Source organism: Rhinoraja longicauda, chromosome 40 (assembly GCF_053455715.1).
Source record: "Rhinoraja longicauda isolate Sanriku21f chromosome 40, sRhiLon1.1, whole genome shotgun sequence".
Lineage (NCBI taxonomy): Eukaryota > Metazoa > Chordata > Chondrichthyes > Rajiformes > Arhynchobatidae > Rhinoraja > Rhinoraja longicauda.
Genome location: NC_135992.1, coordinates 14063103 through 14083736, shown reverse-complemented (window position 1 = coordinate 14083736; position 20634 = coordinate 14063103). Strand labels below are relative to the sequence as shown.

At 50.7% G+C, this 20634-nt stretch overlaps 1 protein-coding gene across 2 annotated transcripts; it reads right to left on the bottom strand.

The window, feature by feature from the left end:
- Window positions 1–368: 368 nt before the first annotated feature.
- On the bottom strand, window positions 369–18430 carry LOC144611366 (uncharacterized). Of its 2 annotated transcripts, XM_078430436.1 has the most exons (9): window positions 18368–18430; window positions 13586–13712; window positions 12332–12497; window positions 10072–10181; window positions 8877–9040; window positions 6904–6923; window positions 5304–5440; window positions 4515–4696; window positions 369–2509 (listed from the first exon to the last, which is right to left on the bottom strand). In XM_078430436.1, the coding sequence occupies exons 2-9, from the start codon at window positions 13693–13695 to the stop codon at window positions 954–956; spliced, it is 2445 nt and encodes an 814-aa protein (XP_078286562.1). In that variant the 5' UTR covers window positions 13696–13712; window positions 18368–18430; the 3' UTR covers window positions 369–953. The 2 variants fall into 2 exon arrangements, with proteins under 2 accessions (XP_078286562.1, XP_078286563.1); XM_078430437.1 differs by lacking the exons at window positions 13586–13712; window positions 18368–18430 and adding an exon at window positions 12724–12805.
- Window positions 18431–20634: the final 2204 nt, after the last annotated feature.

Genomic DNA, 20634 nt, shown 5'->3' with positions numbered 1-20634 from the left:
ACACTGTTCAAGCACACAAGCTTGGTAGTCACAGCCGCTCCCTGGAATTTATGACCGTCTGTTGACTCCCCCCTCCCCCCCCCCCCCCCCCCCCCCTCCCCCTCCGCTCTCTGTCCTCTCGTGATCCATGCTACGGTGTAGAACTACACATCTCACCCCTGCCCAGTTCACCAAGGCTGGCAAAAGCATTGGAGGGTGGCTCAGCAGATTCAGCCTCGCCCTGTTGGGTTAATGGATACATGTCAGGAAACGTGGCGGCAGATAAGGGCACACCTTCACCAACTACCCCCGACAACTGGCATTGTGGCCAACCACAGCAGCAATAACTACCACTCCCCCCCCCCCCCCCAACTCATGTGGTCCCCAACTTCTTGCATCAATCTTTAGACTTTAGAGATACAATGCGGAAACAGGCCCACACCGACCAGCGATCACCTCTATGCTGGCACTATCCTACACACTAGGGACAACTTGCAATTTAAAAACAAAATGAAGCCAATTAACCTGCAAACCCGCATGTTTTTGGAATGTTGAGGAAACCAGAGCACCCGTAGAAAACCCACAGTCACAGGGAGAACGTACAAACTCCGTACAGACAGCACCCGTAGTCAGGATTGAACCCGGGTCTCTGGCGCTGTAAGGCAGCAACTCTACCGCTGCGCCACCATGCCACCCCATGGAGAAATCCTCCTGGGGTTTGTTTATGAACATATTTTAATCAATCACCAATGTTGTGGAAGGGGGGGTGGGGAGGGAGAGGAGAGTGTGACAAGACACCAATCTCCAGCATCAGAGAGCAGCAGAATTGTTGTTCAAACTGGAGTGATCGCCACTGAGCTGATCAACAACGCGAGAGTCGGAGAGTGTTTTGCACCAAGTCTCTGGGTGTGAGCAAACCTTGCCCTCTCCACAGAAAGCTCCTTCAGGAGGCACCTCCAGGCCCAGCGTAACCCTCAGACAGAGTTCTCGCTGGCCGAGGAGTAGACGTCGAAGTCTATGGAGCCGTGGCTGACCACCAGACGCAGGTGCTTGGAGCGAGCAAAGGGAGTGAAGACACTAGGTCTTTTATCCTGGCCCACCGTGGAGGCAAAGCAGCTATGGGAGAGCAAGCCCTCATCGCCCTCCCCGCCTGGCGATGTTCCCAGCCCCTTCGTCTCCGGAGAGCTCGCAGGGCACCTGATCCGCTTGTGGCGCGTCGAGCTCTGCCTCGAGCCGTAGGGATCCGCCGGACACTCCACCCCTGCCCTCTCGCCGTCGAGCTGCTTCCGTTTGACGGCTGACTTCGGGGAGGGCCGGGCTCCTCTCCTCTGGCCGCTGCTCGCCCGCTTGTGCCGCCTGGCGCGGGAGCACGGCTGAGCGCCGCTCGTGGTCCTGCCGCTCGCCGCCCCGGGATCGGACGGGCCCCTCCCTCCCCCCGCCTCCATGCTCAGCCTGGCCGCCAGCTTGCGGCTGTCGTACCATGTGCGCGTGGCGCTCTCGCAGATCTTGGAGATGTCCTCCAGAACGACGCGGACACGCCGCAATCCCGGCCAGCTCACAGCGTCGCCTGGGTCCCGGCCACAGTTGGGGGCAGGCACCGTGTTGCCCTGCACTTCGTTCTTAACGCTGGTGACAAGGACCACGTCCTTACTCAGATCAATTTTCACAAAATGGGTCAAACCAAAAGATCTTCTCGGTAACATCTCTGGGCTTTGTGAGGTCCTTCTCTTTCGACCCGTCCTATCTTTCGATCCCTGTTTCCTTTGGCACCACCTCCTCCTCCTCTTTCTTCTCAAGGAGCTTCCAGACACACTCTCAGGTTCAGCGGGTGAAGCAACAGGAGGCTTCTCTGCGGAGAAAGCTTTCTTCAAGCTCCCTGGATAACGTGGCACTTGGTCCGGGGCATTGACGTTCACACCAGTTGCTAACCCAAGAACCTTTGAATTCTCCAACGTTGACTTTGACGACTGTCTGGTGTTGGGCCTAGATGCCGGGACTCTGCTGGTGCTCCCAGGGGGTTTTAGATTGGTCACGGTTCCTCGTTGCTGAGGGGTTGCTAGGTTTTGGCCCCGTTCCGATTCTCCCCGGAGACTGCCCGCGCATCCTGCCGCAGTGGTCCCAGTCGGACGGGTTACGTTTCCAGCCATATTCCCACAGTCGGACAGGTCTACCCGTAGTTCCTTCAGGACCACACCTTCGGGCACCAGGAACCTTGCCGACGTCCCAGGGTCAGTTAGCCAGGCGGCGGGCGGTGATTCCAGCGTTGAAGGCTGGCACCTGGGCTGGCAGGGAGGTGCCCCCGCCCCAGCCTCGCCCCAGCGACGGTCAGTCCTGCTCTCGTCTGGCAAACGCTCCGCTGAAGCCGGCGGCATCACTGCCCCCTCTGCTTTGCCAGCTGGACAGGGCTGCGGCTGCACAGCCATCGGTGGAGATGCAGACGGCGACCTGCAGTGGTCGTTGCTTGACACCTGCCTTCTCCATTTCTTCCGTCGGTTCCTTCTTAAACTCAAGGAGAGCCTTCTGGTTGAAGCTAAAACCAAAACAAAAAACACAAATGTGTTAGCCTTTGTAAGTCCCATCAATTGTTATCCAAAACTCGGTTCTTTTCCTTCAGCTTTACTTTGCGAGCATTGAACTCCAGAACCAGGGGCCACAGTTGAAGAATAAGGGGTAAGCCATTTAGAACGGACACGAGGAAAAACGTTTTCACTCAGAGAATTGTAAATCTGCGGAATTCTCTGCCTCAGAAGGCAGTGGAGGCCAATTCTCTGGATGCTTTCAAGAGAGAGTTAGATAGAGCTCTTAATGATAGCGGAGTCAGGGGGTATGGGGAGATTGTGGATGATCAGCCATGATCACATTGAATGGCGGTGCTGGCTCGAAGGGCCGAATGGCCTCCTCCTGCACCTATTGTCTATTGAAGGTGTTGGTATCCCTTTGGCTGTATTTCCACTGTTTATAGATCAATGAAGATAGCGATAATTGACTAGGTATCTGATCTAGGGAGGAGTTCATGATTTCCACTCGTACACAATCAAAAAGGGTACGCCCCAGAGCAACTAAGAAAGACTCATTACCCCGGCCTCTCCATTTCAGGTGATTATTACAGAGCTTCCACTGCTGTCTAACAACCAATTATGCCAACACCAAGTCAGGGCGGCACAGTGGTACAGCGGTAGAGTTGCTGCCTGACAGCGCCAGAGACCCGGGTTTGATCCCGACTACGAGTGATGTCAGTACGGAGTTTGTACGTTCTCCGGGTGCTCCAGTTTCCTCCCACACTCCAAAGACGTGCAGGTTTGTAGGTTAATTGGCTTCGGTAAAATTCTAAAGTCCCTAGCCTTTTATGTGTTTGATTTATGTGTTCTTGAAATAATGCGCTTATTTAAATAACACCAAAACTCAATTCACGCACAGCATTTATGAAATAACATGCTCAAATTTTCACCTTTTAAAATTGATATCTTTTAATTTACATGTTTTTGAATTACGCGCTGCTTTTCAGGAACGTCACCCCCATGTGAAATATCTTGCTTTGCAAAGCCTCAAATAGATTCAGAGAACGAGCCCTTTATCCTGTATCTGTACACTGTGAATAGTTTGATTGCTGTCATGTATTGTCTTTCCACTGACTGGATAGCACGCAACAAAAAGCTTTTCACTGTACCTTGGTGCACGTGACAATAAACAAACTAAATTAAACTCAGGTCTCTGGAATACAGAATTCACCAACCAAGGTGTGAATACATTTCTTCTCATTTCAGTCCCTTATCGAGACAGTGCCCCCAGTTCTAGATTCTCAGCTCAAGGATATGGTGGTGGCAACAGTGGAGGTTGAAAACCCTGGAAGAAATTGGATGGCTGAGCTAAGGTGAGCCATTAAACTTTCTTCATTTGTGGATATTGTTCGCGAGTTCGCGATGAGTTTTAACCTGAGCAACAGATTGAGAATCCGTTTGGATGTTTCACAAGCCATTTCCACCTAGAGTCATAGAATCACAGAGTGATACAGTGTGGAAACAGGCCCTTCGGCCCAACTTGAGGTATTCAAGAGAATTACATAGAAACATAGAAAATAGGTGCAGGATGAAGCCATTTGGCCAGCACCTCCATTCATTGTGATCATGGTTGATCATCCACAATCAGTATCCTGTGCCAGCCTTCTCCCCATATCCCTTGATTCCACTAGCCCCTAGAGCTCTATCTAACTCTCTTTTAAATTCATCCAGCGAATTGCCCTCTGTGGCAGAGAATTCCACAAATCCATAACTCTTTGGGTGAAAAAGTCTCTTCTCACCTCAGTTTTAAAGAGTTAGATATAACTCTTAGGGCTAATGGTACTGATTCTGGATGATCAGCCAAGAAACATATTGAATGGCAGTGCTGGCTGGAAGGGCCGAATGGCCTACTCCTGCACCTATTTTCGATGGTTCTAACTTGCCCGCAGGGGCCAACATGCCCCAGCCACACTAGTCAACAACAGCAGAACCTGCCAAGCCCCAGCAGTAGCCACATACACCGGCGATATTACTCACTCTGCCACGCTGCCCTCTCGACCGTTTTCTGGCAAACGGCAGCACGTGTTGACATGAACCATCTCCCTTTGCTTTTCTCTTTCATTCGACTCAGGCGACTGTCGGTCTCTCTTAGTCTGTAATTGCAGAGAGCATCCATTTCAACATCTCGCTTCTTCATCCTGAAGGCTCCTTCACCTCTCCTGGAAGAATTTAAAGATCAACTCTTTTTTTTTGTGTTCCTGATACGAACAGCGAAATAACAAATCTTCATTAATGGAGTTAATGGAGTTCATTAATTTCTTGCCATTTTCGGGTCTTTTCCAAAGCTGTCGGTGCCCGTGGTAGCTGAACTACCACGGTGGCTTGCTGAGCCATCTCAGAGGGCATTTAAAAGTCACCTTCACTGTCGTGGGCCTGTGGTCACGCGGAAATCAGACCAGCCGCGGATGGTAGATTTTCTCCGCAAAAGGACAACAGTGAGTATGGTGGATTTTAAACAACTCAGTCATTTCTAATGGTCACCGTTACCGAGACCAGGACTTAACTGCAGATTGGTTGAATTTCTGAATTTGATTTTTTTCTAGCTGTGTCGGTGGGTTTTAAACGCATGTTTTCAGTTCAATTGACCAGGGCTCTGGATACGAGCCCAATCATTGAATTACACCATTGTTGAACTCAATGTTGACTGATGCCCTCGCCAGGCTTGGTTGACTTGTTTCTGACGGCACGTGAAGTGAGCGACGTGGCCCCTCCGCCCCAAACACTGCCTTCCCCCACATTAGGTCTGGGAATGATCCGATCCCTCACCTCTCACATGTGTCGCATTCGCACAGCTCGTTGTTTTCACCAAAAAAGCTGTCGCCGTAGTGGCAGGTGATTTCATCTCCAGGCTCAATATCGCGGAGGACTTTGACACATGCCCGGTCACCCTCAGTTGAAACAAACTGCGTGAGTAAAACACAAGAGGGGTGCCATGATACAGTGTGAAACACCAGACCACAACATCACACTTGCAATCATAGAGTCATAGAGTGTTACATTGTGGAAACAGGCCCTTCGGCCCATTTTGCCCACACCAGCCAACATGTCCCAGCTACACTAGTCCCACCTGCCTGTATTTGGCCCATATCCCTCCAAACCTATCCTATCCATGTATCTGTCGAACTGTTTCTTAAACGTTGGGATAGTCCCTGCCTTAACTACCTCCTCTGGCAGCTCGTTCCTTACACCCACCACCCTTTGTGTGGAAAAAGTTTCCCCTCAGATTCTTATTAAATCTTTTCCCCTTCACCTTAAACCTATGTCCTCTTGTCCTCAATTCACCGACTCTGGGCAAGAGACTCTGTTCATCTACCCGATCTATTCCTATCATAGATTTTTACACGATCCTCGATGCTGCAGGTTTCTATGCACAGCAACCCTATCTCAAGCATTGCTAAACCCTTCACCCTTCACTTTAGATGCTTCTTAAAACCTATCTCCAACCAAACCTATGATCAACAGTCTCTATGTCTCCTGATGTGGCTTGGTGTCGTCTTTTGATTGCTGATGCGGATGTGAATTGGTCTGCTATGTTAAAGATGCCGCACAAATGCACGTCTGCTGTTGCGAGGAAGAAAGAACAGGCCATTTTCCCCACAGAAAGGGAACAGGTTGACAGAGGTCACCCATTTTCTGTTCCTAATTTCCCCAAAGACAGCAAGCACGGTAAATACCCAAGTACTTGGTTTTGGTGCAAATAGGGCGGGTTGTCCCACCCCCTCCTCTGACATCAGTCTGAAGAAGGGTCTCGACCCGCTGAGTTACTCCAGCTTTTTGTGGTACCTTCGATTTGTACCAGCATCTGCAGTTACATTCCACGGTAGGGAGTTATGTTCATCATCAGACTTATTCTCCCTATCATGTATCAGCCTCCAAGTACTACCCCAAGATATCAAAACAATTGAGTCTTTTGAACTTGAAATCTGTTAAGATTCATGACACATTTCATGACAGGAAAAGCAGAAGACAATAAAATTTTAAAGTCAATACAAATCGAGGAATTGTTTTCTTTTACGGTACCAAGGAGGAGACAGGCACAAAAAGGCTGGAGTAACTGAGCAGGTCAGGCAGCATCTCTGAAGAAAAGGAATAGGTGACGTTTTGGGTCAGAATCTTTCTTCAGACTTTAGCTGTTACTGTCTTGGTTGTACGACGGCCGACGGCTTTGGTTTTGTTTACCACTACTCTTGCTTTTTAAAAAAATTGTTGAACTTTCATTGTTAATTATGCTTTGTATTGAGTACTGTATTTACAGACCTGTTATGCTACTGCATGTAAGAATTTCATTGTTCCGTCTTGGTATATACAACGAATAAACACTTGACTAATACGATGTAATTTGAATAATGTGATAGAGGTCTCTTACCTTACAGTTTGGTCTGCAGTCTTCAGGACATGGAGAGAAAAGAAGAATACCATTATTACATTTATTTAATTGTGCATTTTTCTTAAAATTGAAATGTAAACATTTGCGCTGTAGCCTCCATGAGGAATTGTCCTGCAGGGTACTGCCACACAGCAGTAAGGTTAACGGAGCAGCAAACAAAGTTCAGGACCATCGCTTTTTGGTTTAATTTATTGTCACGTGTACCGAGGTACAGCGAAAAGCTCTTTGTGCATGCTATCCAGTCAGCAGACAGACAAAACATGATTACAATCAGGCCATCTACAGTGTACAGATACACGATAAGAGAATAACGTATATCATATCATATATATACAGCCGGAAACAGGCCTTTTCGGCCCTCCAAGTCCGTGCCGCCCAGTGATCCCCGTACATTAACACTATCCTACACCCACTAGGGACAATTTTTACATTTACCCAGCCAATTAACCTACATACCTGTACGTCTTTGGAGTGTGGGAGGAAACCGAAGATCTCGGAGAAAACCCACGCAGGTCACGGGGAGAACGTACAAACTCCTTACAGTACAGCACCCGTAGTCAGGATCGAACCTGAGTCTCCGGCGCTGCATTCGCTGTAAAGCAGCAACTCTACCGCTGCGCTACCGTGCCGCGTACCGTGCAAGGTAAAGCCAGCAAAGTCCGATCAAGTCCCATTGCTTCTCTCCAAAGATGCTGCCTGTCCCGCTGAGTTACCCCAGCAATTTGTGTCTACCTTCAAAGTCCGATCAAGGATTGTCCGAGGTTCACCAAAGAGGAGGATAATAGTTCAGCACTGCTCTCTGGTTGTGGTAGGATGGTTCAGTTGCCTGATAACAGCTTTGTCCAGGATTACTTGTTTGAATCTCACTGTGTGTAAGAAGGAACTGCAGATGCTGGTTTAAACCCAAGATAGACACAAAAAGCTGGAGTAACTCAGCGGGACAGGCAGCTTCTCTGGAGAGAAGGAATGGGTGACGTTTCGGGACGAGACCACCATGGCAGCTGGAACATTTAAATTCAAGTAATTAAATAAATTTGGGATCAAATCTCATCTCAGTAACAGTAACCATGAAACTACCAGGTTGTTGTAAAAACCCATCTGGTCCACTAATTCTTGCAGAAATGAAAACCTGCCATCTGTACTGATCTGGCTGCAGATTCACCAGTGTGATTGATGCTTAATGCCCGCAACTCAGTGCAATTAATGCTGGCGTTACCAGCGACGTCCCTACTCCATGAATGAATAAATCAAGATATATTTACGGTGACCTTCGCACGTACTCACGCACTTTAATATCCACCGAGAATCATAACAGCAAGAAAACTATTTTAATTTAACGACTTCTGTGCAATTAATGCCGACATTGCTAGCAACATCTAATTCCATAAATGAATAAAGATATATTTACGGTGACCTTCATACACGCATTCACACACACACTTTAATATCCATCTAGGATCATAACCACAAGAGAACCATTATAACTCAGCTAAGATTGGCTCAGAACAGTGTTGACTATAAAATCCACTGCTGGTTCAAGGGTTTTTGTTAGAATAAGCCTAGACAATGGAAGACAGATGAATTGTGCAGGAAGGAACTGCAGGTGCTGGTTTAAATCAAAGTTAGACACAAAACGCTGGAGTGACTCAGCGGGACAGGCAGCATCTCTGGAGAGAAGGCATGGGTGACGTTTCGGGTCGAGTCCCTTCTTCAGACTATTTCCTTCTTCAGTCTGAAGAAGGGCCTTGACCCGAAATGCCACCCATTCCTTTTCTCCAGAGATGCTGCCTGTCCCGCTGAGTCACTGCAGCTTTTTGTGTCCACCTACAATGTATATCTTCTTGAAGCGTGCGATTGTACAAAGAGAAATGAAAGAATATTTGCAACAATGCACAGTCTCTCTGATAGTTTCCTTCCCTTTACTGTTACAGAAGGGCCAAGTGCGGACGTACCGTGGTTGATGAAGGATGCAGGCCCCAGCCACAGCTGGGCACATTTCTTTCGGGTCGAGTACATCACGCTGAAGTCGTTCTCTCCTGGGCGCAGGAGGGACTCTTCCTCCTCAGAGAGCTCCGCCAAGCAGCCGACAAGCAGCTCGATCTTATCGTTCTCTTTCCTGTTGAGCAGGAGCAAAGAACGTTGATAAACTGACGGAGAAAGGAGAAAAGCGCTCAACTGTCGCATGGAAGCGAAGCAAAAAGAACCGGGCGATATCAATGTGAAGGAAGGAACTGACAATGCTGATCTATACCGTAGACACAGAGTGATGGAGTAACTCAGCGGGTCAGGCAGCATCTGTGGAGAAAAGGGATGGGTGACGTTTTGGGTCGGAACCCTTCTTCAGACTTTTTCTCCGGAGATGCTGCCTAACCCGCTGAGTTACTCCAGCACGTCAATATCAAGTTACTGAGGAGACACAAGAGACTGCAGAAGGTGGAATCTTGAGTATAAAACGCTGTGCTGGTCCTTACTAGGTTTAGGGTTATTATTATCATGTCTTAGAAGGAGATAGATATGAGCAGTACAGGGTTGGGGAACACTCTATGGTTGGAGGCTGTGCAGGGGAGATTGCCAGAGGTGAGGGAGAGAGAACTAGGCAGTACGAGGTTTAGATTAGTTTAGTTTAGAGATGCAGCATGGAAACAGGCCCTTCGGCCCATCGGGTCCGCACCGACTGGCGATCCACGCACACTAACACTATCCTACACATACTACGGACAATTTACTTATACCAAGCCAATTAACCTACAAAACTCTACATCTTTGGAAACCGAAGATCTCGGGGAAAAAATCCATGTGGTCACGGGGAGAACGTACAAACTCCGTACAGACAGCACCCGTGGTCCGGATTGAACCCGGGTCTCTGGCGCTGCAAGGCAGCAACTTTCCAGCTGCGCCAACGTGTTGCCCAAGGTTGGGGAACTATATATAAAAGGACGAAGAAACAAAGAAAGGTCCTGACCCAAAATGTCGCCCATGTATGTTCTTCAGAGTTGCTGCCTGATCCGCTGAGTTACTCCAGCACTTTGTGATGTGCCAAGATGACATGATTATCACATTATTCTGGCTGGAACCTTCCGAAGTGAAAGGCCAGTCTTGATCCGTGTCACCACTCACGCAGATCACATGAAAGGCAAGGAAACGTACCACTTTCTCAAGGACACAATCTTGGCTCCGTTGGATTCTGAAGAATATCGATTACACGGGAAGATTTCAAAGCCGCTTTCAGGCAGGAATATTCGAAGGTAACGGAAAACCTAAATTGGAGACAAAATTCCAAACATTTCCCAAATAAACAAATGACTCTGAAAGAGCATCCTTAGAGTACATTTAACTTACACATGTGCCTGCCTGCCTGCATGTTTGCTTATTTTTACTACATGTATATTTTTGCATATACAGAGCATATAAAGTGGACTACAAAATTAAAGAGACGTTACTTAAAAACACAAATTTTACTTCATGCCAAAATAGTTTATTTGAAATAGGCAATATCAATCGTTCCAATCAACTGACCCCCAAATTGTTACTTATTTTAAAGATGGGACTGTTACAAATGGTGTCAGTGACACAGGCTGGTAAAATACGGGAAGGTATAGGGTTGCCAACTTCCTCACTCCCAAATAAGGGACAAAGGGTGACGTCACCGCCCCACGCCCCACGTGACCTCACCCAGCCAGCGGCCACGTGCTCCCGCTCCACCAATGGCGACTGCCATTGGTGGAGCGGGAGCACGTGGCCGCTGGCTGGGCGAGGTCACATGGGGCACGGGACGGTGACGTCACCCTTTGTCCCTTATTTGGGAGTGAGGAAGTTGGCAACCTTACTAATATGGGACGAGGGCAGTCCCATACGGGACAAACTAATTCAGCCCAAAATACGGGACGTCCCGGCTAATACAGGACAGTTGGCAACCCTAAGAAAATATGAAGTGAAATGTAACTGGTGCCTGACCAATGAATCTGTTTGTTTAGTAAGGAATAGACTAGGAGCTGGTGATGTTACTTTCTCGACACGTAGTTAAAAATGGCCACTTAAATATTGAACGCCTGATTGTTGCCAGTGTTTACGGAATCTACTCCAGTACATTGCTTCATTATGGAGCAAATGGGGGAATAAAATAAAACCATTCAGAAAAGCAGTACTTTGGGTAAATAAGCTGCAGCCCGGTGGTTTATGTCTGTTTCTTCAAGATGTAGAAAACACAAATCTGTGCATAGGCGTGTCGCACAAACTCACTCCGAAAGCTTAGCAAGGAGTTGAACTGAGGCATGCATACACACGCCCCGAGACCATGGCAGAGGCCTGACAGCCAGCCTTAGACCTCCCTAGCAAGGGGAGATGTGACTGGGGGTAGGAGCATTAAAACCAACAAGGAGAGCATTCCTGATTATTCACAATGTGCGACAAAGTGGAAGTGTGGACACTGATGAGGACGCGAAGGAGCATATTTAGCTTAGTTTAGAATCACAGAGTGATACAGTGTGGAAACAGGCCCTTCGGCCCAACTCACCCACACCGGCCAACATGTCCCAGCTACACTAGTCCCACCTGCCCACATCCCTCCAAACCTGTCCTATCCATGTACCTGTCTAACTGTTTCTTAAACATTGGGATAGTCCCTGCCTCAACTACCTCCTCTGGCAGCTCATTCCATACACCCACCGCCCTTTGTGTGAAAAAGATACTCATGTTCTTATTACATTTTTTCCGCCTTCACCTTAAACCTATGTCCTTTGGACCTCGATTCACCTACTCTAGGCAAGAGATTCTGTGCAATTCCGCGATCTATTTCTCTCATAATTAGATCACCCCTCATCTTCCTGCGCTCTAAGGAATCAAGTCTCAGCCTGCTCAACCTCTCCCTATAGCTCACACCCTCTAGCCCTGGCAACATACTTGTAAATCTTCTCTGTACCCTTTCCAGCTTGATAGTTTAGAAAGAGACCCTTCAGCCCATGGTGTCTACGCTGCCCATCAATCACCCGTTCACTCTGGTTGTATGTTATCCCACTTTCCCATCCACTCCTTACACACTAGGGGCATTTTATAAAGGTAAATTAACCAACACACCTGCGTGTCTTTGGGATGAGGGAGGAACCGGAGCACCCAGTGAAACCCACATGGTCAAAGGGAGAACGTGCAAACTCCACACAGACAGCACCCGAGGTCAGGATCAAATCTGGGCCCCTGGCGCTGTGAGACAGCAGCTCTACCCGCTGCGCCACTCCTTTGTTGCAATGATTCCCACAGCAGCTGAACTGGACTCGGGCAGAAAGGCTGGAATGTTGATTGGGTATCTATGGAGCCGTGCTCCGTTGATTGGGTATCTATGGAGCCGTGCGAGGCACAGCAACGCTTTGAAGAAAGGTGGAGAAAAGAAAAAAAGATTCACTTGCTCACTCACCTGAGATTTGAATATTTCTTCTTCGAGAGATGTCTTGTGCAGGAAGTAATGCCAGGCCCAGTCGCCCAACGTCAGTGCCCGATACATAGTTTCCAAGTCTTGAGACTGAAGAAAGTTTTGAAGAATATCCCTGAGGTATTGGTGTCTCCTTACAACAGGTCGAGAGCTAGAGTTAAATACAACACACAGCGACGTTGAGAGTTTCTGGTTGCTTCAGACCCAAGCAGGAGAGTGAAGTCAAGAGAGAATCAAGAGTTTTTAAGTGTCGCATGTACCAAAAACAGGACAATTAAATGAAAGGGAGAAAACAATAAGGAGACCTTTGCAGATCAGTTACGAAAACATACAAAGTCAGCAATCAGCCATAAACCAAAATATATACAAATATATACCTTTGCACAATAACTTCCACCATCTGGATTTTGCCAAGAACACCAGCTCATGAAGATTACAGTGCGGCACAGCGGGTAGATCCGCTGCCTCACGCCGACAGAGACTCAGGTTCAATCCTGACCTCGGGTGCTGTCTGTGTGTGGAGTTTGCACATTCTCCACATAACCGCATGGGTTTCCTCCAGGTACACCCGTTTCCTCCCGCATCCAAAAGGCATGCTGGCCGCTGTAAAGATGCCCCGAGTGTGTATAGGGAGTGGATGAGAAGGTGGGATAACATGGAAACTAATGTGAATGGGTGATCGATGCTGGGCCAATGCTCGATGGGCTGAAGGGTCTGTTTCCACGCTGTATCTCTAAACTAATTAGTAAATGGTAAATAGAAAGGGCATTATAAATCTTAACGTTAGGGAGGTGGCCATGTATTAAACGTGTTGGGATCAAGGAGTAAGGAAAGGTTACTTATTATAGTAAGCGTATGGAATCCCATGCTTTCAGACGGTATTACAAGGGGTAGCACATTTATCGAGGAGTAGGAATGATCAAGGCTTAGCTGGTGCAATCAGTTCAAGGAACATAGAACATGCGACAGTACAGCATAGGAACAGGCCCTTCGACCCACAATGTCCGTGTCAAACATGATGCCAAGTTACACTGATCCCATCTGCCTGCACGTGATCCACATCCATCCATTCCCTCGAAAATGGAACATCAGGAGGAAACTGTGGCACAATTTACAGAAAATGAGTAGGGCCCCAGGTGAGACGAGGCAGAAAGGTTCGGAATGGAGGGAAGAGCTGCACTCGGGCAGCTGAGAGGTGGAGGACAGCGGGAGAGATGCAGCAACCTGCTCGACGCTCACCTGATGTTCATCTTGTGGGTTTGAAACCCCAAGTAAGGGTCCAGTATGAGGCTTGTAGCAAGATCATCATACTCGCACAAGTCTCGAGCCGTTACACGTCTGGATTCCATGTCCTGCAATCACCATACTAGCGTTTACAGGATTTAAAAAGAAAGAACGCATTAGAATGAACAATGCACGAAGTAACGGTTTTTAGTTTATTGTCACGTGTACCAAGTGTACAGTGAAAAGCTTTTATTGCGTGCTAACCAGTCAGTGGAAAGACAATACACGATTACAATCGAGCCGTCCACAGTGTACAGTTAAGGGAATAACATTTAGTGCAAGGAAAAATCCAGTAAAGTCCGATTAAAGATAGTCTGACGGGTCTCCAATGACCCAGGACCGCTCTCTAGTTGGTGAGAGGATGGTTCAGTTGTCTGATAACAGCTGGGAATGTTAACTTGCTACAGCTGTGATGACGCGTGGAGCCCTTCTATTTACCAGAAGCAGAAAATCCAAAATATTCAACTCCAAATCTTCTAATATTACAATCCTGTAAATTTATAACGTGCACACAGGGGCGGCAGGGTGGCGCAGTGGGAGGGTTGCTGCCATACAGCGCCAGAGAACCGGGTTCATTCCTGACCTACGGAGTTTGTACCTTCTCTCTGTGACCGCGTGGGTTTTCTCCGGGATCTCTGGTTTTCTCCCACGTTCCAAAGATGTAGTTTGTAGGTTAAGTGGCTTCAGTTAGAACTGTAAATCGGCCCTAGTGTGTGTAGGATAGTGCTAGCGCAAGGGGTTCGCTGGTCGAGGCAGACCCAGTGGGCCGAAGGGCCTGTTTCTACGCTGTATCTCGAAACTAAACTAAATGATAGCCACCAATAAATGTGAGAAGATTTATTGATTCCTTATCTTAAAACAGCATCCTAGATTGTGTAGTGCATAATGACCCACACTGATTTCAGCCAACTTAGGCCAGATAATAGTAATGTTTCAGAGTCTTATTCTTGGGTTGAGGAGGGCGTGGTGGTACAGTTCTGGTCCTTGCCTCTCATTGCTGTGTGAACTCTGTTTGGTAAACTTCATTGAGTGAGCCTCAGAGCTAGAGCAGGTTTAGTTGTGAAGCTCCAAGTGATCATAGAGCTCATCAAAATATCAAAAAACAAACATTGAATTGTGGATACAATACTGTACATTTATAACATGCAACACAGGGGCGGCATGTGGATAAATGTCAGGTTATCCACTTTGGTGGTAGGAACAGGAAGGCAGATTATTATCTGAATGGTGTCAAGTTAGGAAAAGGGGAAGTACAACGAGATCTAGGTGTCCTAGTTCATCAGTCACTGAAAGTAAGCATGCAAGTACAGCAGGCAGTGAAGAAAGCTAATGGGAATGTTGGCCTTCATAACAAGAGGAGTTGAGTATAGGAGCAAAGAGGCCCTTCTGCAGTTGTACAGTGCCCTAGTGAGACCACAACTGGAGTACTGTGTGCAGTTTTGGTCTCCAAATTTGAGGGAGGACATTCTTACTATTGAGGAAGTGCAGCGTAGGTTCACGAGGTTAATTCCAGGAATGGCGGGACTGTCGTATGTTGAAAGACTGGAGCGACTGGGCTTGTATACTCTGGAATTTAGAAGCATGAGAGAGGATCTTATTGAAATATATATTAAGGGATTGGACACGCTAGAGGCAGGAAACATGTTCCCGATGTTGGGCGAGTCCCGAACCAGGGGCCACGGTTTAAGAATAAGGGGTAGGCCATTTAGAACGGAGATGTGGAAAAACTTTTTCACACAGAGTTGTGAAGCTGTGGAACACTCTGCCTCAGAAGGCAGTGGAGGCCAATTCCCTGGATGCTTTCAAGAGAGAGTTAGAGGGAGGAGGGGGGGTGAGAGGGAGGGGGGGGTGAGAGGGAGGGGGGGTGAGAGGGGGGGGGTGAGAGGGAGGGGGAGGGTGAGAGGGAGGGGAGTGAGAGGGAGGGGGTGAGAGGGAGGGGCGGTGAGAGGGAGGGGGGTGAGAGGGAGGGAGGGGGGTGAGAGGGAGGGAGGGGGGTGAGAGAGAGGGAGGGGGGTGAGAGGGAGGGAGGGGGTGAGAGGGAGGGAGGGGGGAGAGGGAGGGAGGGAGGGAGGGGGGGAGAGGGAGGGAGGGGGGGAGAGGGAGGGAGGGGGGAGAGGGAGGGAGGGGGGGAGAGGGGGGAGAGGGAGGGAGGGGGGGAGAGGGAGGGAGGGGGGAGAGGGAGGGAGGGGGGAGAGGGGAGGTAGGGAGGGAGGGGGGGAGGTAGGGAGGGGGGGAGGTAGAGAGGGAGGGAGGGAGGGGGAGAGAGGGAGGGAGGGGGGGGAGAGGGAGGGAGGGGGGGGGAGAGGGAGGGAGGGGGGGAGAGGGAGGGAGGGGGGAGAGAGGGAGGGAGGGGGGAGAGAGGGAGGGAGGGGGAGAGAGGGGGGGAGAGAGGGAGGGAGGGGGGAGAGAGGGAGGAAGGGGGGAGAGAGGGAGGGAGGGGGGAGAGAGGGAGGGGGGGAGAGAGGGAGGGGGGGAGAGAGGGAGGGATAGAGGGGGTGAGAAGGAGGGAGGGAGGTGAGAGGGGGGGGGGGAGAGGGAGGGAGGGGGGGAGAGGGAGGGAGAGGGGGGAGAGGGAGGGAGGGGGGGAGAGGGAGGGAGGGGGGGAGAGGGAGGGAGGGGGGGAGAGGGAGGGAGGGGGGGGAGAGGGAGGGAGGGGGGGAGAGGGAGGGAGGGGGGGAGAGGGAGGGAGGGGGGGAGAGGGAGGGAGGGGGGAGAGAGGGAGGGAGGGGGGAGAGAGGGAGGGAGGGGGAGAGAGGGGGGGAGAGAGGGAGGGAGGGGGGAGAGAGGGAGGAAGGGGGGAGAGAGGGAGGGAGGGGGGAGAGAGGGAGGGGGGGAGAGAGGGAGGGGGGAGAGAGGGAGGGATAGAGGGGGTGAGAAGGAGGGAGGGAGGTGAGAGGGGGGTGGGAGGGGGGGTGAGAGGGGGGTGGGAGGGGGGGTGAGAGGGAGGGGGAGTGAGAGGGAGGGAGAGAGGGAGGAGTGAGAGGGAGGGGGGGTGAGAAGGAGGGAGGGTGAGAGGGAGGGGGTTGAGAGGGAGGGGGGGTGAGGGAGGGGGGGAGAGGGAGTGGGGGGAGAGGGAGTGGGGGGAGGGAGGGGGGGAGTGAGAGGGAGGGGGGTAGTGAGAGGGAGGGGGGGTAGTGAGAGGGAGGGGGGAGTGAGAGGGAGGTAGGGGGTGTGAGAGGTAGGGGGTGTGAGAGGGGTGGGGTAGTGAGAGGGAGGGGGTAGTGAGAGGGAGGGGGGTAGTGAGAGGGAGGGGGGTGTGAGAGGGAGGGGGGTGTGAGAGGGAGGGGGGTAGTGAGAGGTAGGGGGGTGTGAGAGGGAGGGGGGATTGAGAAGGAGGTGGAGGGGGGAGTGAGAAGGAGGTAGGGGGGTGTGAGAGGGAGGGGGGGTAGTGAGAGGGAGGGGGGGTAGTGAGAGGAAGGGGGGGTAGTGAGAGGGAGGGGGGAGTGAGAGGGAGGGGGGGTAGTGAGAGGGAGGGGGGTGTGAGAGGGAGGGGGGAGTGAGAGGGAGGTAGGGGGGTAGTGAGAGGGAGGGGGGGTAGTGAGAGGAAGGGGGGGGTAGTGAGAGGGAGGGGGGAGTGAGAGGGAGGTAGGGGGTGTGAGAGGGAGGGGGGTGAGAGGGAGGGGGGAGTGAGAAGGAGGTGGAGGGGGGAGTGAGAAGGAGGTAGGGGGGTGTGAGAGGGAGGGGGGGGGTAGTGAGAGGGAGGGGGGAGTGAGAAGGAGGTAGGGGGTGTGAGAGGGAGGGGGTAGTGAGAGGGAGGGGGGTAGTGAGAGGGAGGTGGAGGGGGGAGTGAGAAGGAGGTAGGGGGTGTGAGAGGGAGGGGGGAGTGAGAGGGAGGTAGGGGGTGTGAGAGGGAGGGGGGGTAGTGAGAGGGAGGGGGGGTAGTGAGAGGGAGGGGGGTAGTGAGAGGGAGGGGGGGTAGTGAGAGGGAGGTAGGGGGGTAGTGAGAGGAAGGGGGGGTGTGAGAGGGAGGTAGGGGGTGTGAGAGGGAGGGGGGAGTGAGAGGGAGGTAGGGGGTGTGAGAGGGAGGGGGGAGTGAGAGGGAGGTAGGGGGGTGTGAGAGGGAGGTAGGGGGTGTGAGAGGGAGGGGGGGTAGTGAGAGGGAGGGGGGGTAGTGAGAGGGAGGGGGGGTGAGTGAGAAGGAGGTGGAGGGGAGAGTGAGAAGGAGGTAGGGGGGTGTGAGAGGGAGGGGGGGGGGTAGTGAGAGGGAGGGGGGTAGTGAGAGGGAGGGGGGAGTGAGAAGGAGGTGGAGGGGGGAGTGAGAAGGAGGTAGGGGGGGTAGTGAGAGGTAGGGGGTAGTGAGAGGGAGGTAGGGGGTAGTGAGAGGGAGGGGGGGGGTAGTGAGAGGGAGGGGGGGTAGTGAGAGGGAGGGGGGGTAGTGAGAGGGAGGTAGGGGGGTAGTGAGAGGGAGGGGGTAGTGAGAGGAAGGGGGGTGTGAGAGGGAGGGGGGGTTGTGAGAGGGAGGGGGGGGGTAGTGAGATGGAGGGGGGGTAGTGAGAGGAAGGGGGGGTTGTGAGAGGGAGGGGGGAGGGGGGAGACCTCCCCCAGGTTTGTGCAGCTGGACATTCCCCACTCAGGTAGTAAACAAAGGACAGGGGCGTGCACTCCATTCTCAGCCGCTGAATCGCTTTTATTTTAAACGCCAGCCCCTTCCCCTGGCAGTGTTACCGGTGCAACGTTAATTTTAATATAAATATATATATATATATGTGTATTAAAAACTCCCGCCGGCGCGCTTACCTTTAAACGGCGGAGACAATCCCGGCTCCACGCGTCACACAAACGCGCTGGCCGGCCATTCCCCGCCCCCTCCCGCCGATTGGTCCGCATCCGCGCGTTGCGTCACCGTTCCGCCTCGCGATTGGCCGTCCGCCCGTCGATCAGCGCTCGTTTCCGCTTGGCAGCAGGTTCGGGTGTGGCGGAAGTGGAGGCCGCACACTGAAGCCTGCCTTGCGTTGCTAGGCGACTTTCCTCACCCACCCACCCACTGGCAGACTGTTTGTTTTACAACATGAAACATCACCTGGCCCAAAAAATATATATATATATGTGTAAATTCGAGCTTCATTGCAATCACCTAACACTACAATGACGGTGGCTGTAAGGTTTAGACACAAATCATTCTCTGGCCATTCCCCTCCACAGATGCTGACTGACCCAATGAGTTCCTCCAGCACTTTGTGTTTTGCTCAGGATTCCGGCATCTGCAGTTTCCTGTGTCCCTAAAATTTCTGATTGCGTTCGGAAATGATTCACTTTGCGGCCGAACTTGGAAATTAACTGGTAGTCACTTGAAACAACTCCCATCAAACGAAATAGATCTTTATGAACAGCGTATAATCGTAGCAAACATTCCTGGAAAAAGGCAGCGTCTCTGGAGAGAACGAATGTGTGAAGTTTCGGGTGAAACCTCTCTCCAGAGACGCTGCCTGTCCCGCTGAGTTACTCCACCTTTTGGTGTCTCCAGTTTATCTCTCCCTAGACTCTCAGCCTGAAGAAGGGTCTCCAGCCGAAATGTCACCCGTTCCTTCTCTCCAGTGACGCTGCCTGTCCCGCTGAGTTAGTCCACCTTTTGGTGTCTCCAGTTTATCTCTCCCTCGACTCTCAGCCTGAAGAAGGGTCTTGAGCCGAAACATCACCCGTTCCTTCTCTCCAGTGACGCTGCCTGTCCCGCTGAGTTACTCCAACATTTTGCGTCTATCATCGGTGTAAACCGGCATCTGCAGTTCCTTCCTACGCATTCTTGGATGCCAGAGCAGAATAATGGGAACCTCCTGGGCCTGTTATCACTCTCATCGTGATCATGGTTGAACTGTATGCCGCATGAAGTGCTGGACGATTCAAGAAAAATGTGCTGCAAACCTGAAATTTAAAAGAAAGAAGTACAAAAGTTAGTCTATTAACCAAATTGCAAAAAGGGTTGTTTTCCCCCCAGTCCTGTGCAATAAAGGCTAGTGTATCAAGCAGTTGACCATTTGGGGTCATTTTTTGTCCCTTCTGAAAATAGGTCAAAGTTTATTCGACACGCCAAGGATGAAGCACAAAATAAACTCTGTGAAACTCTTCTCTTGGAAATCCGTTCCACATTTGCAGCTGGCGTTTGGTCACTCCTGAGGCAGTGATCGTCTCAGCCACAGCTCTGTACCAGGAGCCTCGCAGGGTAAGTTATTTATCTCTCTTTTAGTTAAAACAGTTTTGTTTTTGTTTTTGAGATACAACGTGGAAACAGGCCCTTTGGCCCACCGAGTCCACTATTTCTATCCTATACATTACTGACAACTTACACAAACCAATTAATATGCAGACCTTTGAAGTGTTTGTCTTTGAAGTATGGGAGGAAACCGGAGCACCTGGAGAAAACCAACACGGTCACGGGGAGAACGTACAAACTCCGTACAGACAGAACCCACAGAGAGGAAGGGGAGTTAAAATGGTTAGTGACCAGACCGCAGTGGGAGCGTGGGTTCTAATGTCTGTGGGGGTTGGAAGAGGGAGTACAAGAGACATCAACTCGTTCATCGAAGATAGGCACAAAGTGCTGGAGTAACTCAGCGGGACAGGCAGCATCTCTGGGTGACGTTTTGGGTCGAGACCCTTCTTCAGACTCTGGTCTGAATAGTCTGAAGAACAGTCTGACGTAAATTAAACTCACCTTCGCTCAGTCCGCCTGAACTTACCTGATCTCCCGGTTGCCAAACACTTTAATTCCTTTTCTCATTCCCACACTGACCTTTTTGTCTTAGGCCTCCTCCATTGTCAGAGTGAGGCCCAGTGCAAATCGGAGGAACAGCACCTCATATTTTGCTTGGGCAGCTTACACCCCAGTGGTATGAATATTGACTTCTCTAACTTCAAGTAACCCCTGCATTCTCTCTCCAACCCTCCCCCACCCAAGTCACATCAGCTTTTCGTTCGCACCTAGCAAACAGCTAGCAATGGCCTGTTTCCTTTATCATTGTTATTTTTTTGCATCCATTTTTTCCCCATTCAGTTGTTCTACATCTCTC